Source organism: Zalophus californianus, chromosome 8 (assembly GCF_009762305.2).
Source record: "Zalophus californianus isolate mZalCal1 chromosome 8, mZalCal1.pri.v2, whole genome shotgun sequence".
Taxonomy (NCBI): domain Eukaryota; kingdom Metazoa; phylum Chordata; class Mammalia; order Carnivora; family Otariidae; genus Zalophus; species Zalophus californianus.
Window position 1 is genome coordinate 96,895,743 of NC_045602.1, and position 14,306 is coordinate 96,910,048.

General features: G+C 45.6%; 1 protein-coding gene across 4 annotated transcripts in view; it reads right to left on the reverse strand.

Annotated features, from left to right (window-relative positions):
• Window positions 1–5,221: 5,221 nt before the first annotated feature.
• The window catches only part of BANF2 (BANF family member 2), a 32,737-nt gene continuing 23,652 nt past the window's right edge, over window positions 5,222–14,306 (reverse strand). For 2 of the 4 annotated variants that reach the window (XM_027623050.2, XM_027623051.2), the window contains exons 3-4: window positions 13,264–13,392; window positions 5,222–5,528 (exon numbers count right to left, since the gene is read on the reverse strand). In XM_027623050.2, the coding sequence (XP_027478851.1) occupies window positions 5,382–5,528; window positions 13,264–13,392 (276 nt within the window). In that variant the 3' untranslated portion in view covers window positions 5,222–5,381. The remainder of the gene's footprint in view (window positions 5,529–13,263; window positions 13,393–14,306) is intronic. The other 2 variants (XM_027623052.2, XM_027623055.1) reach the window with 2 other exon arrangements.

The window sequence follows — 14,306 nt, forward strand, 5'->3', positions numbered from 1 at the left end:
GTTCACTTTCCCCATGTGGCAGGTTCAAGAGCTGAGGGATTAACTTCCTGTGGGAGCAGTCCTCAATAAGTGACTATTAAGAGCAGGTGTTTAGTCACCCCAGGGTGAGGTGTCTGAATGCATGCCCTACACTGGCTCCCAGAGTTCCCTGGGCAGGACTGAGGTCCAGTTGCCCACAGTGCCAGAGATGGAACACCTTTATTGGCTGCTTTTCTCTTCATGCCACACTGCCCACTCCCCTACTGGCATTTCCTGGGAGCATTCCTGAATGCACTACTTTCCCTTAGACTCTTGTCTTGAGGTGTACTTCTGGGACAGTGCAAGCTAAGATATACCTCCTAACACCTTGGCTGCTTTCTCCTCCCTTCTCCTAATCATCTCTTGTTAAGCTGTAAGCTGCTCAAAGCCAGAGAAACTTGTTCTTATTTCCTTTGCCTTTCCCTTAGTACCTAATCATGTGTGGAAGTTTAAATGCTCCATAAATACTAACTGAAATCATTTATTGATTCACAGATGCCCCCAAACTACAGATATTGGGCTAAGAGTCAATACTCAACCCCTCTTCCTTGCAGATGGTTGGCTCCCGTTTAACATGCTGCTCAAATCCATGACAACTGGTAAATGTTCTCAGGCACCAATCCTTTCCCAAGTCATTGAAACAACTGTCCTGCCAAGTAGAAGATGAGCCTTTGACCTGGCTGAGGACACATGTGCCCTCTTGAGTGTCCTTGAAAATGCCTTTGGGGATCAGTGGATTGATGTGACCCTATAAGATCCCAGTCAAAATCTGATTTGTACTGGTTGTCCTTTATTACCCACTCATCTCCCTAAAGAGTGTATAGTGTACAGTGTCCTGTACTCGTCTGCTGGAACAGAATTGGATAAGCTGATAGCTGGGCTCCCTTCCAACTCAGAGCTATGAATTCTCTCCCAAGTATCACGAGATGACCAAGCACTCAGGGGTCAGGCTCAGAGGAGAGCCTTAAGAACAGAGACAGAGATTCTACTATGAACCACGTATCTAACATATACTATTTCAATTAATCCAGGCTTCCACGCAGGGTAATTACCTTCCTGGCCCCATTTTACAGATGAAGAAACCAAGGCTCAGTGAAGTTAAGTAGCTTACCCAGGATAAGGTGCTGGTTGGCAGAGCTGGCTGTGCCTGTGCCTGGCTGCCTTCAGAGGCAATATTCTTTCACTCACTCTGGACTGCTGCTCCATTGAAAGGTTTGGTTGGGTTTTAATGCAGCACCGTTTGGCAGGGTGAGGACATGTTAGACTAGAAGGAATGTATCAGATATTGCTGCATAGCAAACTGTCCCAAACATTAGTGGCTTTGCATAGCAATCCTTTATTCCTACTCACACATCTGTGAGTTGGCTGATCCAGGGTGGGCTCTGCTGGGCAACTTTGCATCAAGCTGCAGGTTTGGCTGGCCTTGGGTTCTTGCTGCAAATTGGGTCAGATCAGTTTCACTGGGGTTTATTCTAGGACCCTGAAGGTGCAGCAGTTATCCAAGGAGCTAGCTCTTCTCTCAACATTGATCGAGATATGAGAGAGAAAATGGAAATGCACAATGAAGCTCAGAACTGGCATGCTGTCATTTCAAACTTGTACTATTGGCCAAAGCAAATCATGGTCAAGTCTAAGTCAAGGGACTGGGAGTTACTCTGCCTCTAGTGGGAGGGACTGCAAAATCACCTGACAAAGGTGGAAAATACAGGGAGAAGGTGAAGGATTGGGGTCAGTAATTTTATTTATGAGAAAAACTAAAATCAACACAAGAGAATGAATGGCTGATGGGGAGCATTCTTAGTGTCTGTAGAGAAAATCGTGGGGAACAGGGTTCATCCTCAGTGTCCTTCCAGTTACACTACACAAGAAGCATCTACCCTGGTTTTCAATATCTGTGCTAGGGTCCCTCTGTAGATGCTCCTTAATCTTGGAAGCCTGTCTCCTCCAAGTTTCTCAGCTCCCTAATCTTCCCACATGATCCTAGACATCAACCTGATTAAAGGGACAAATTTCAGCAGTGTGGGCGGTGTGTAGAAATAGAGTGAAAAACAAAGCTACTTCCCATTTTCCTTTCCCTAGAGCCAACCAGCTCTTTTTTAGAAAATGAATGACTTTGGGGTACCTGGGTGGCTCAGTCGGTTAAGCATCTAACTCTTGGTTTAGGCTCAGGTGCTCAGTGTGGAGTCTACTTCAGATTCTCTCTCCCTCCCCTCTGCCAACCTTCCCCCACGTTTGCACATGTATGCACATGCTCTCTTTCCCTCTAAAATAAATAAATAAAATCTTTTTTTTTAAAGATTTTATTTATCCATTCATGAAAGACAGAGAGAAAGAGAGAGCGAGAGAGGCAGAGGGAGAAGCAGGCTCCCAAGGAGCAGGGAGCCCGACGCGGGACTCGATCCCAGGACCCTGGGATCATGACCTGAGCCAAAGGCAGACGCTTAACCAACTGAGCCACCCAGGCACCCAATAAATAAAATCTTAAGAAAAGAAAATGATTGACTTCTAGATCTCATGCCTATCTCAGTAGGGAATTAATCCAAGGATGGGCTGTACAGGAGGGAGCAAGGGAAGGGCTCTGGATGGTCAGAACCTGAGACCTAGGGAGATGGAGCTATTTAAATCTTTGGGCCAGCCAGTTGGCTCTCCTTGGGGACAACTAGAGAAGCAGAGCTAGAAAGAGTTAAACAGACCCCCATGGAAATATCCCAATCGTATTATGAACTTAGGAAATGTAACACCTGTGAGGCATCCAGGAAAAAAGCATTGAACCAAGTTGATGACTGCAGTCTTGATTAGTGCTGTCACCAAAAATTTCTGCTTCTTCTGAGTTCAGAAGAGTCCTTGACCCTTCGAAGTTAGGTATGACCATGTAATTTGCTTTGTTGTTTTGTTCAAAATGAAATGTGAACAAATGTTGCTTTGTTCAGCGAAATGTGAGCGTAAGTGGAATATATCACTCTGGGTAGAGGCTTCAAAATACAGTGTGTAATTCACCATGGCACCTTGCCACTGCTGTGGTACTCATGGAAACTTTTTTTTTTTAAGTTTTATTTAGTTAAGTAATCTCTACACCCAACATGGGGCTCAAACTCATGACCCTGAGATCAAGAGTCACATGCTCTTCTGACTGAGTCAGCCAGGCACCCCAAGCATGTATTGAAAGAGAATTTCCATCTACCTAACTATGAGTGATTACAATGGACAGAGCTCTCCTGATGGCATATACTAGATATGAAGCCTAAGACAGAAATCAACATTTGCTGGCTAAATCACTGAGCTTTGGGGGAGTGTTTGTTACAACAGCATAATCTGACCTATTCTGACTAATATAATCATCCAACTCAACCAACAGAGAGATGTATCAAAACAAAGAATTTGGGAGTGACAAAGCCAGGTATAAAGTAATTATACCAACAAGGATTGATGATAAGCTCTTAAATATACAACTAAGACTGAACAAATGCAGGCATTAAGCTTATGGGAATCATGTAAATGCTATAAACCTTGACAAGTTAAAAATAATACTAAAGCCAATTTTTTAAAATGAGAGGAATAAGAGTGCTAATTTCTTTTTACTCTTGTTTCTTTTTTTTTTAATGGGAATTCATACCATCTAATATTGAAAAACAGAGTTTAAAATATACCTAATGATACTAACCTCTCTCTTATTGTTTTTCCCATATTATTCTTTACACTTGGAAGAAATTGATTTAGAAAAGACTATATCAAGTAATGAAGAAAAAAATTCAATGAAGTTCAATAATTCTCTCTGTTCCACTTTTTTTTCTTCTCTTGAAATAAAATTAAATTATAACACTTTTGTCTTAAGTTGGGTTCTTCTTGAACCCGACTGAAACTAAAATTGAATATTTCCTAGAGGGGTGATCCCAGGAAACCCTGATAGTAGAGTGGGAGGAGAAGAAAGCAAATGTCTAGGGGTGTTAAAAGGGTAGGGGGCCACTGTGGGGAGCTGGGATCAACCCCGCTGGGAAGCTGGGAGATACCACCTCAGAGCTGTCCCACCCAGAGCACAAGGAAGCTGAGGCATTTAGCCATCAATTTCCACCCACGACTGGGTGTTAACTCCCTGTGCATGGTTGAATCCCCACTCCTGGAGCCAGAGAACCCTGCTGGCAGAGACTATTCAGGAGCTTGCTGAGGGAAGTTACTGGGCTCTATTAGAACAGTGAGTGCCAACAGGATATGGGGCCAGGCACCAACAATATGTGCCAACATTTTTTTGAAATTATAAAGCCTGTATAATGGATTCACCTCAAATGAATTATGCTAAGTGAAAGAAGTCACTCTTAAAAGGCTACATAGTGTGTGATTACATTTATTTGGCTTTCTGGAAATGTCAAAACCATAAGGACAAAAACCAGATCATTGGTTGGCAAAGGCTGGGGAGGGGCACCGGGATGAATACAGGAGGGCATTAGAGAACTCTTTGGGGCATTGAAAGTGTTCTCTGTCTTGATTCTGGAGGTGGTCATAAAACAATGCATTTGTCAGAAGTCATAGAACTACTATACCTAAAAAGGGCAAGTTTTACTGAATATAACTTATACCTCAGAAATCTGACTATGATGCTTTTAAAAATAGGTCTGCCATATTAGTTGCTGTTTCAAGGAAGCTTAGTTCTTTTCTCTTGAGGACTTAATGACTTGCTTCTAAAAATAGAAGGCAGAAGTTTTACAGTGTGAGTCAGAGACTGGTTCGTAAAAAGGCACTGTGGCTTCCTGCTTGCTCTCTTACTCCCTCTTGGGTCAGCCACTTTGGGGGAAGCTAGACGCCATGCCATGTGTAGTCCTATGGAGAGGCCCACGTAAAGAGCAGCTGAGGCCTCCAGTCAACAGCTACATGAGTGCAATGCCTTGAAGTGGAGCCTACAGCCCCAGTCAAACCTTCAGATGACTGCTGCCCAGCTGTCAGTTTGCAACCTCATGGAGACCCAGAGACAGAATCACCAGCTAAGCCACTCTCAGTTCCTGACCCTAAGAAACTGTGTGAGGTAAAATTGTTTGTTTGAAGCCGCTATGCTTTGGGTTCATGGGCCATGCAGCAATAGATAACCAATACACTGGCTTAAAACTTAATCCCCACCTTAGAAGAAAAGATTCTTTTATATAAATTTATGCTGAGATACTTGGCATGATGTTCATGGGAGGTGAATGACAGTGGTTTCTGTGTGGGTGAATTTGGGGATCATTTGTCTTTTGTCTGTCCTCTTTTATATTCATGCATGACTTTGTATAATGAACGTGTATCCTTCAAGTTAAACACAAAAATAATGACTCCAAGCCTGGGTGCCAGTACAGAGTGCGCTGTTTACCCAGGCATCAGAGCCAGGAGGTGTGTGTCTATAGGAAGCAGGAGCACCACTCCTTCAGACAATGAGAACTCTCCTGGGCCTCACACTCGGTGGCACCACAACAACAGATGAGCCACTTCTGAAACTCTGCTTCGTTCTTGTGCATCAGAAGGAACTGTCCCAACAGGATGTAGGCCTGTGGGGCGGGGGAGAGGCAGGGAGGAAAACGGGAAAGGTTATAATAAACCAACCCAGAGGTGCTCTTATCCAACACCAGGACCCTCGTGAAAATCGAAGGAAGGGGCCCAGGTCTGGTTTGAGGGACAATGATGGCACCTGGGCGATGTGGGTTCTGGGACCGGCCCTTGGTGAGATGTGAGGCCAAGTGAAATGCACATCTCTCGGGTCGGGTTTGGGGGAATGTTCAGCCTGGGGTAAACCAGAACCTGCCTTTCTCAACTTTAATGAGCACATAAATCACCTGGGACCTTGTTAAAAGGGAGGTTCTGACTCATTAAGTCTGGAGGGGGGCCTGAAAGTCTGCATTTCCAACATGTCCCCAGCTGATGCTGGTCCAGGGACATTTTGAGTAGCAAGAGCCTAGCATACTCCCTTCTGGCCTCTGATCTAGTATTTCTCTCTCTCTCTCTCTTTTTAAGATTTTAAGTAAGCTCTCCATCCAACGTGGAGCTCAAACTTACAATCCCAAGATTAAGAGTTGCACGCTCCACCAACTGAGCCAGCCAGGTGCCCCTAGTATTTCTTTTTAACACAGACACACGCACACATGCACACATGCACGCGCACATAACGAAGAATCAGAAATGCTCCCCACCCCATCACTTTCTCAATCCATCTTGCAGAGTTTCTAACTCTCTTGGCTGTTGACATTGTGGATAATTTTGTGCTGTTGGGGTGGGTTGGGGACTGTCCTGTGCATTGCAGCAAGTTTAGCACCATCCCCAGTCTCTACCCACGAGATGTCAGGAGCAGTCCCCCAGCCCCCCAAATTTTGACAGTCATAAGTGCCTCCAGACATTGCCACATGTCCCCTCCAGACATTGCCACAAAAGCTCCTTTGACCAAGAACCACTGCACGTGGGACTGGTAGATGAAGGGCATCTTAACACCAATCTGTTCTTGCAAACCAGCTGTGTGACCTCAGGCAACTCACTTAACCTGAAGTGAGGACCCCAAGAAACAGGGTCTCAGTTTCTGCATTGCCTGAAGGCTCACAACATGCCCTGCCCCACCTTGCAAACTGAATTAAGTAGATTCAGTGTGAAAACATCAGGAAAATGCAAATTCCTTATTTGTCCTGGAATGCTTAGCCTGTGGGAGGAGCACAGAATGTAAAACACGATAAATCTTGCCCATCCTTCCCTTCTGAAAAGTCTGTGCGCATGAAAAATGCACATAATTAATACTAAGTACACCAGGACTGATAGCTCTTCGGCATTCTCTCATTTTCTAACTACTATTCTACAACTTTCCCTAATCTCTTTATAATTTTATCACATGATTATTGACAAGGAGCGAGGACTACATGGAGAAAGGGACGCCCAAGACCAAGTGGCCACAAATTGACTGAGCTGCTCAATGGTGAAGCCTGGAGATTTAAGGTCACATAAACGCCCTTCATTCGCTGCTGGTTTGGGGGCTCTCCAGCCTGGAATGAACGAGAACCAGTGTCCATGCCTGCCGTCCTGGGCCTTCTCCAGGAAAACCTGCTGCTGTCTATTTACTTTCAGTTACATAAAACAAAGCAAACTTCATCTGAACCAAAGGGAACATTTTTTTTTTTAAAGAAATTAAATAAAAGCTGAATTGCAGTTGTAAAATGTACCCAAGCTGTTGGAGCTTGGGGTTTCTTATTTTTAGTCATGGTCTGGTTGTTGAGAAGATTAAAAAAACAGCCAGGATGTCATGGTCATTTTCAACTGTTACTTGAATCATCTTTTTAGAAAAGCCATATTATTGCTTGGAACGATCTCGTATCCTTGTTTTTTCGGTGGTGATTTTATGGAGATGTCTTTTAATTCAACATTTAAAAAAAAATGAACATCTATTGAATGTTAATTGAGCCAGGTGCTGCAGTGGGTGTGGGGGGGTGGGGTGCAGAGGTGAATGACAGGATCAAGGAACAAGGAGCTCTGTCCAGGGAGAAAGAACATTAGGGAAGATGATAAATAAGAGTAATAATAATGATAATAGTAATGGCGCTTGAGGACCTTTGATGGGCTCCAGATCCCTGGCACGTTTTAACCCCGTCCCATTCTCCAGATGGAATCACTGAGAATAGAAGAGGTTTTCCTGAGCCCCATGTTTGCCCATCCTGACTGTCCACATCTGGCCTCACACCTATGGAGGCCTCTGCCCTTTTGGAGGCCCCGCTGTTGGCATCAGCTGGTCGGGTGATCAGAGCCTCCGTATCCCCTCCAGCCTCAGCAGCTGGGAAGCCAGGGAACACATGCCATGTAGGACCACAGGCAAATTTTCCAGGAACGCTGCAGGAAGAAGGGCCTCTTCTCGTGGCCTCTGGAACCAAGTTGCCACTGACTATTCCTCGTCCACTCACTCTGCCACCCTCCAGGGGTGGGGAGGAAAAGTTAGCCATCGTCATGGTCCCCATCCCCGCCCTGCCCAAAGTCTGTTCTGTTTCTCCACTGGCTCCAGAAAGTGACCAAAGCTCACAAAAATCTGGCTGCGGGGAGGGTGACGCAGAGACACGGGGACGTTGAGCAGCCATGGCCTAGTCCCACCACCTTGGACAGAGGCCCCCCCCTTGGTTTAATGCTTTGCTGCGGCCATCTTGAATTCCTCGGGATAGGGGAACAAGGGGCCTCATATCTTCATTTCATGCTAGGTGGCTGGTCCTAGTCCATGCCAATGAAAATCTTCCATCTTCACTGTGACACCTGGCCTTTTCTTTTCTTTCGTTAACTGTTTTTTTTTATTTGAGCAAAGTTGACACACGTTTGTTTCAGGTGTACAACATAGTGATTTTACACCCTGCAGGTTATGCAATACTCCCCACAAGTGTACCTTCTGTCACCTGACCTTTGCAAACACATCCACGGTCTTGGCCCTCACTGATTCTCAGGCTTCTCTCTCACCTTTGCCTGCAATGCCGGCTCCTTGGAGCCTAGAGGGAATGCATTTACGTGGCTACAAGACTTCTTTGGGGGATCAACAACTCTCTTTTTCTCTAACCGGATTCTGGCTCTTCAGCCTTCGCGGCCACTGGTAGCCAGTGACAATCTTGAAAATCCGGTACCTCTCGGTCATTTCTGGTTTAAAACTCCTTGTCTTAGTGCGAATGCTTGATCCAATGCAGGGCTTGCCTCTTCTTTCTTCTCCATGCCTCCCTGGGATATACTTACACTAAAAAATTATTTGTTTGACTAAAATTCAGATTTAATGGAGCAGGTGCTTGTATTTTATCTGGCAACCCTATGCAGGGTAAACCCAAACTTCCACGACTGACTCCTTGCAGGGCCCAGACATCAGGCAGTGGGGGGGGCCTCTGCATGACTACCCCCCACCTCCAGAGACTGTCTGTCCAGATGCAAATTTCACCTCTCTAAGCCCGAGTGACTTTGAGCAGGTCACGCTCTGTGCCTCTGTTTCCCCATTGGTAAAACAAAGGTGAAATAGTATACCTTATAGGATTTTCTGATGCTTTGATGAGATATAAATAATGCACTGAGGACAGAGCCTGACATGTAGCAAACATCATGCACAAGTTCTGCTGCTAGGAGAGCCTTAGGGAGCAGGCGGGCACCCATACATATATCCCTTACTGATCTTCCAAGTATCTTTCCGGAGGAAGATTCAGGCTCAAGGATAGGACTTTATAGTGTCTTCAAAGAACATTGAGCCAAACCAGATTCTCTGGGCTGGTAAACTTACTTCCTCACTGTTGGATAACTTCAGGGTTATCCCCCAAGTAATGCACCCGCCCCATAGGGCACTGTGCAAAGTCCCTGAATTTACTGAGTGCCTGGAAATTCCCTCATCCCTGGGCAGTGTTTTCACAGGGAGAAGAGGAGTACAAAGATTGTAGAACCCTCCTGTGCTTCACAGGAGACGTGGAAGAGCCCCAAAGGCAAGCTGTGCCTCTCTAGCATAATGAGGGTGGGTACTCAGGCCATGTGTGGAAAGAATAGTTAACAGTACAGATGTCACAGCAAGGGGTCCTACTGAATACTCAGTGTTCAGAAGCACAAGCTTATTAGGCTGGGGTATGCGGGCAGAAGGAAGGCATTCTTCCCAGAGAAGGTCCACTGTGAATGGGGTCCTGAAGTGGGGGAATGTTCATTTCAAGAGAGGCCTGCGGGCAGGTGGTCCCGTCTGTGTTTGAGATTCATGGACAGTGGGGCTTGGGTATGGAGGGGGTGGGGGTGGGAAATATAAGACAGAGCTAGAACCAGACCATCGAAAGCCTCTTGAGCGTCTTGTGCACCAACATATTTTCCCTTCCCGGTCATTCCTTTGTCCCTTTCGGCCCTTCTGCTGTTAAATCTAGACCAGCACTGTTCAGTAGAAATTTTTTTTAAAGATTTTATTTATTTATTCATTTGAGAGAGCGAGAATGAGAGAGAGAGACAGAGAGCACATGAGAGGGGGGAGGGTCAGAGGGAGAAGCAGACTCCCCGCTGAGCAGGGAGCCCGATGCGGGACTCGATCTCAGGACCCTAGGATCATGACCTGAGCCGAAGGCAGTCGCTCAACCAACCGAGCCACCCAGGCGCCCTGTTCAGTAGAAATTTAATGTGAGCCAGCCACATATACAATTTTTAATTTTCTAGTAGCCACAGGAAAAAGGTGGGGGGGATGAAACAGGTGAAATTAGTTCTGATAATATGCTTCATTTTCTCCCATATGTCACAAATATCATTTCAAAGTGTAATCAATAAAAAACTATTGATGAGATACTTTGCATTGGGTGGGGTACTTTAAAATTCTAAATCTTTAAAATAAAATCATGGTGTGTACTTTATATGCATAGTGTTAAAGCATTATTCAGACACGTGCTCTGCAGGTACAAATGGCCAGTGGCCACTGTATCCGACAGCAGAGATCTAGATCTGCCAAGGCTGACCGCCTGGGAGAAGAGCGGGCACAAAATACCTCAGAGAGAATTCAGCGAAATTTTTGACTGTCAAAGTCCTGAAGAGACTTGGGTGAATCCATAGAAGAATCAATAGTTTTAAAAGTCATGGCATAGCTGGGGAAGGGGACAACTAGACCCCAGGAGAGGCCAGCAAAGGATAGCATGAGACGCAGGCAGGTACCCTCCCTAAGGTCTCTTGCAGCCAGGGTATAAAAATCCAGGAGCTCAGAGGATTCTAGGGCGGTGAAACAGCTCTGTACATTACTATAATGGGGGATATGTGTCATTATACATTTGCCCAAACCTATAGAAACTGCGAGTGAACCCTAAAATAAGCTATGAACCCTGGGTGATTACAGTGTGCCAACGTAAGTTCTTTGATGGTTACAGATGTACCACTCTGGTAGGGGTGCGGCTCATGAGAGAGGATGTACATGTGGTGGGGGAAGGGGGTACATGAGAAATCTCTGCATCTTCTGCTTAATTTTGCTGTGAACCTAAAACTGCTCTAAAAATAAAAGCCTAAAAATATGCTAAAAATAATAATAAATAATAATAAAATATATGCTAAATCTGAAACCCCTTCCCTGTAGGATCTGCCTGCCCTGGAGGCTCTTCCTGCTGGCCCTAGCCACTGACCGGTCCTCACCCAGAAGCACCTGTTCACCTTTGTAGGTGCCACATCAGATCTCCTGGATCCTTTTACAGGCCCAGCCCTGAAACAGAGTCTCACCACCGAATCCCAGGGTAAGCCCTCTCCCTGCCGTGGTAACCACTGGGACCCAGATCTTCCTGTGTGGTTTGTGACAACACAATCCATCGCCATTCTTGTCCTCACTCAGGACCTTGATCAAGGCACTAACTCCCAGGAGCCTCTGTCCTCTCCTTTGTGAAGTGGAGATAGCGATCCTCATCTCATTTGCAGGTAGGTGAGGGGCTCAAAGCAACGGAGAAAGGTGAAATCCCCTACGTTAGTGTTTGGAATTAGTGACCCTAGGAATGAGTAGGGCCTGGAAGTGGTGTGTTGGTCACTGTGCTCACCAGGAGGTCATGAGCATAAGAGGGTCCTGGCCACACCCAGGCAAATGGTTTCTTCTTCCCTACAGCCCTGATTCTGTGCAGCAAGTTCTGGGATGCCTGAAATTTACCCATTATTCATTCATTCCTTTATCTTAAACATGCCTATTGCCCCACCTGTAATCCTCATTTAAAACACAGGCTGGAAAAGACAAAACTATAGGGACAGAAAATAAATCAGTGGTTTGTTGGGGGCTGAGGGTGGGGAATATGAAGGGCACAGAGGAACATTTTGAAGTGTTGGGATTGTTCTGTGTCTTGATTGTAGTGGCTTCATGACTGCATGCATTTGTTAAACCTTGCAGAACTGTGTACTAAAAAAGGTGAAATTCACTGTATGTGAATAAAAATATTTTTAAAATGCTGAGTCTGGCTGAACAACAGCAAAAAAACCCACAACCCATTAAATCAAAGGGGGTAGAAGCCAGAATAATGGGTATATCTGAGAGTGGGGGATGACATTGATGGGGGAGAGACACAGGGCATTCTGGAGGTATCCAATCACTGAATCTGGGGGGTGCCTCCGTGAGTGTGTGTGTGTGTGTGTGTGTGTGTGTGTGTGTGTGTGTAAAAATTCACTGAGCTGAACCCTTCATATCAATGTTGGTGCATTACACCACAATAGAAAAGAAAAGGGACAATCATTTCTTTCAAAAAGGAATTTTTAATTTAAAATGTCTTCCCTAAGCAGACTTTGCTTACTTCACTACTTCCTTGGGAAGGGTCCCATCTCCTTTATCTGGGAGGAAAGAATCCAATCCACCTCAATGGTGGAGCTCCAGCTTCCTGGCAATACCACCTAGTGGATAGTAAATGCGCCAGTAGATTGGGGTGATATTCAGAATATTTCACAACTGGTATAAGCAGCGTGTTGACCAGAAAACCAGAGGCCCACTAGTTCAAGGCCCCCTAGAAACAGCATGCATGGTGCAGGTGCACACCAAACTGATTATCAGCCATGTGTGCAACAGTTCCCAGCCTTGTCAGGCGTTTCTGCAACATCTTCCTGCGCAGTGGTATAGACTGACATTAGAAACTGAAGGGAATGAGCAGCAGTAGCTGTGAGCAAAATCTCTCCACTGAGCGCACAATGCTCCACGTGAATTCCCATCCACCTCTGTATGTGCTCACCCTCTTTGGGTTCTCCTCGGGATCGTCTCCCATTCTCCCTAAAGTTCCAAGCAGCTTTAAGAGCACCATAAAAACAAATAATTACATAGAAAAGAATGTTCCGATTCCACTGGGTACCCTCGAGGCCATTCTTGGGCTGTGAGTGACATCTTAGAACAACTCATATCCTCTTACTCTGGTATAGACCCCAGGCTGCTGTTACTCCACCTGCCATTGCCAAGCTGGTGCCCTAGTCAGGCAGGCGAGACCCCACGAGTCTTTCATGGAGGTGGGAAGTATGTGCAAATCATCCATCCTGACAGCGCAGCCCCAGACTCGGGCAGCTGGCTCACTTCTGTTGACCCATGGGTGTTTGAACACCAAGTGAATCATGCCCTGCCCAGCTGCTCTGAGCCAAAGCCATTCAATTTGCCCATCATCTACTGGCCCTCGAGGCTGCCCAAACATGAGGGGTCAGTGACGCTGAAGCAAGTGGTGCTCTGCCAAGTGGTGGCTTTGCTCTGTGATGGCCCCTTGCAGGGACACATAGCAGCGGCCGCCATCTGGCAGGGCTAGGGGAAGAGAGGTCGGGGAGTGAAGTTGGGGCAATAAGAAAAAAATGAGTTACCTTGTTGAAACCTTTGGTGACCAAATTGATTGCAAGCTCACGGCTGATCCCGTCCACCCAGGCAACATCCTTTTCTCCAATGGGTTCAGAGAGGAAGGCTCTCAGCCTGGGAGACATGTGATCCATCTTCTGTAACAGCGGTGGGAGAACAGGGTTAGGAGGTGGCTGGCTGCTCACAGGGAGAGAGGACACTGGGGGACTGCCCTGCTGAGGGACGGGGGCAACAGATGGCAGGCTTCCTCCCACCACTCAATATTTATTGAGGACTTTGAGATGTCAGGGGCAGCGCCCTGCCCTGAAGACCTCAACACATCCATTCCCGCCTGGATGGACTGAGAAATGTACAATGATGGCCCTGGATGAGTCTAGTAAATTCCACCAAAGGGGTGTGTTTAATGCTAAGAACTGTGATGGGTTCCTCTCTGCTACTCTTCCTGCTGTCAGTGCTTAAAGAAACACTGCTTCTTGGGAGCAGAATTGTGGTTGGAGAAATGGGGATATGTTGTTGGTCAGAAGGTGCAAAGGTTTAGTTACGTGGAATGAATAAATTCTGGACATCTGTGTATACAGCACGGTAATAATAGTTAACAATAATACATTGTATACTTGAAGACTTCTAAGAGGGTAGATCTTAAATTACATCTTAGTACACACACATACACTAAAAGATACCTATAAAGAACTGACGGATCAGTTGTTTAGCTTGATCATGGTGATCTTTTCAGTGTGTGTATGCCAATCAAATTGTGCACCTTAATATAAACAGTTTCTGTAAGTCCAAGATTTCTCAATAAAGTTGTCTTAAAGGGAAAAAAAAGAAATCATTGCTCCTCTTAGCTAATTAACCCACCTTCTCTCTTTACTACCAACACTTTTTCATATTTTTATTTTAGCATTTACCACACTCTGTAATAGTTGGTTGTTTAGTGACACAACAGAAAACTCTTCAACTGGATCAACTATCAAAGAAGACATTATAAAACTCAAAAGCCCAAGGGTAAGGATGGGTATGGTGCAGTCAAGGCCACAACTCCATTTTCTCT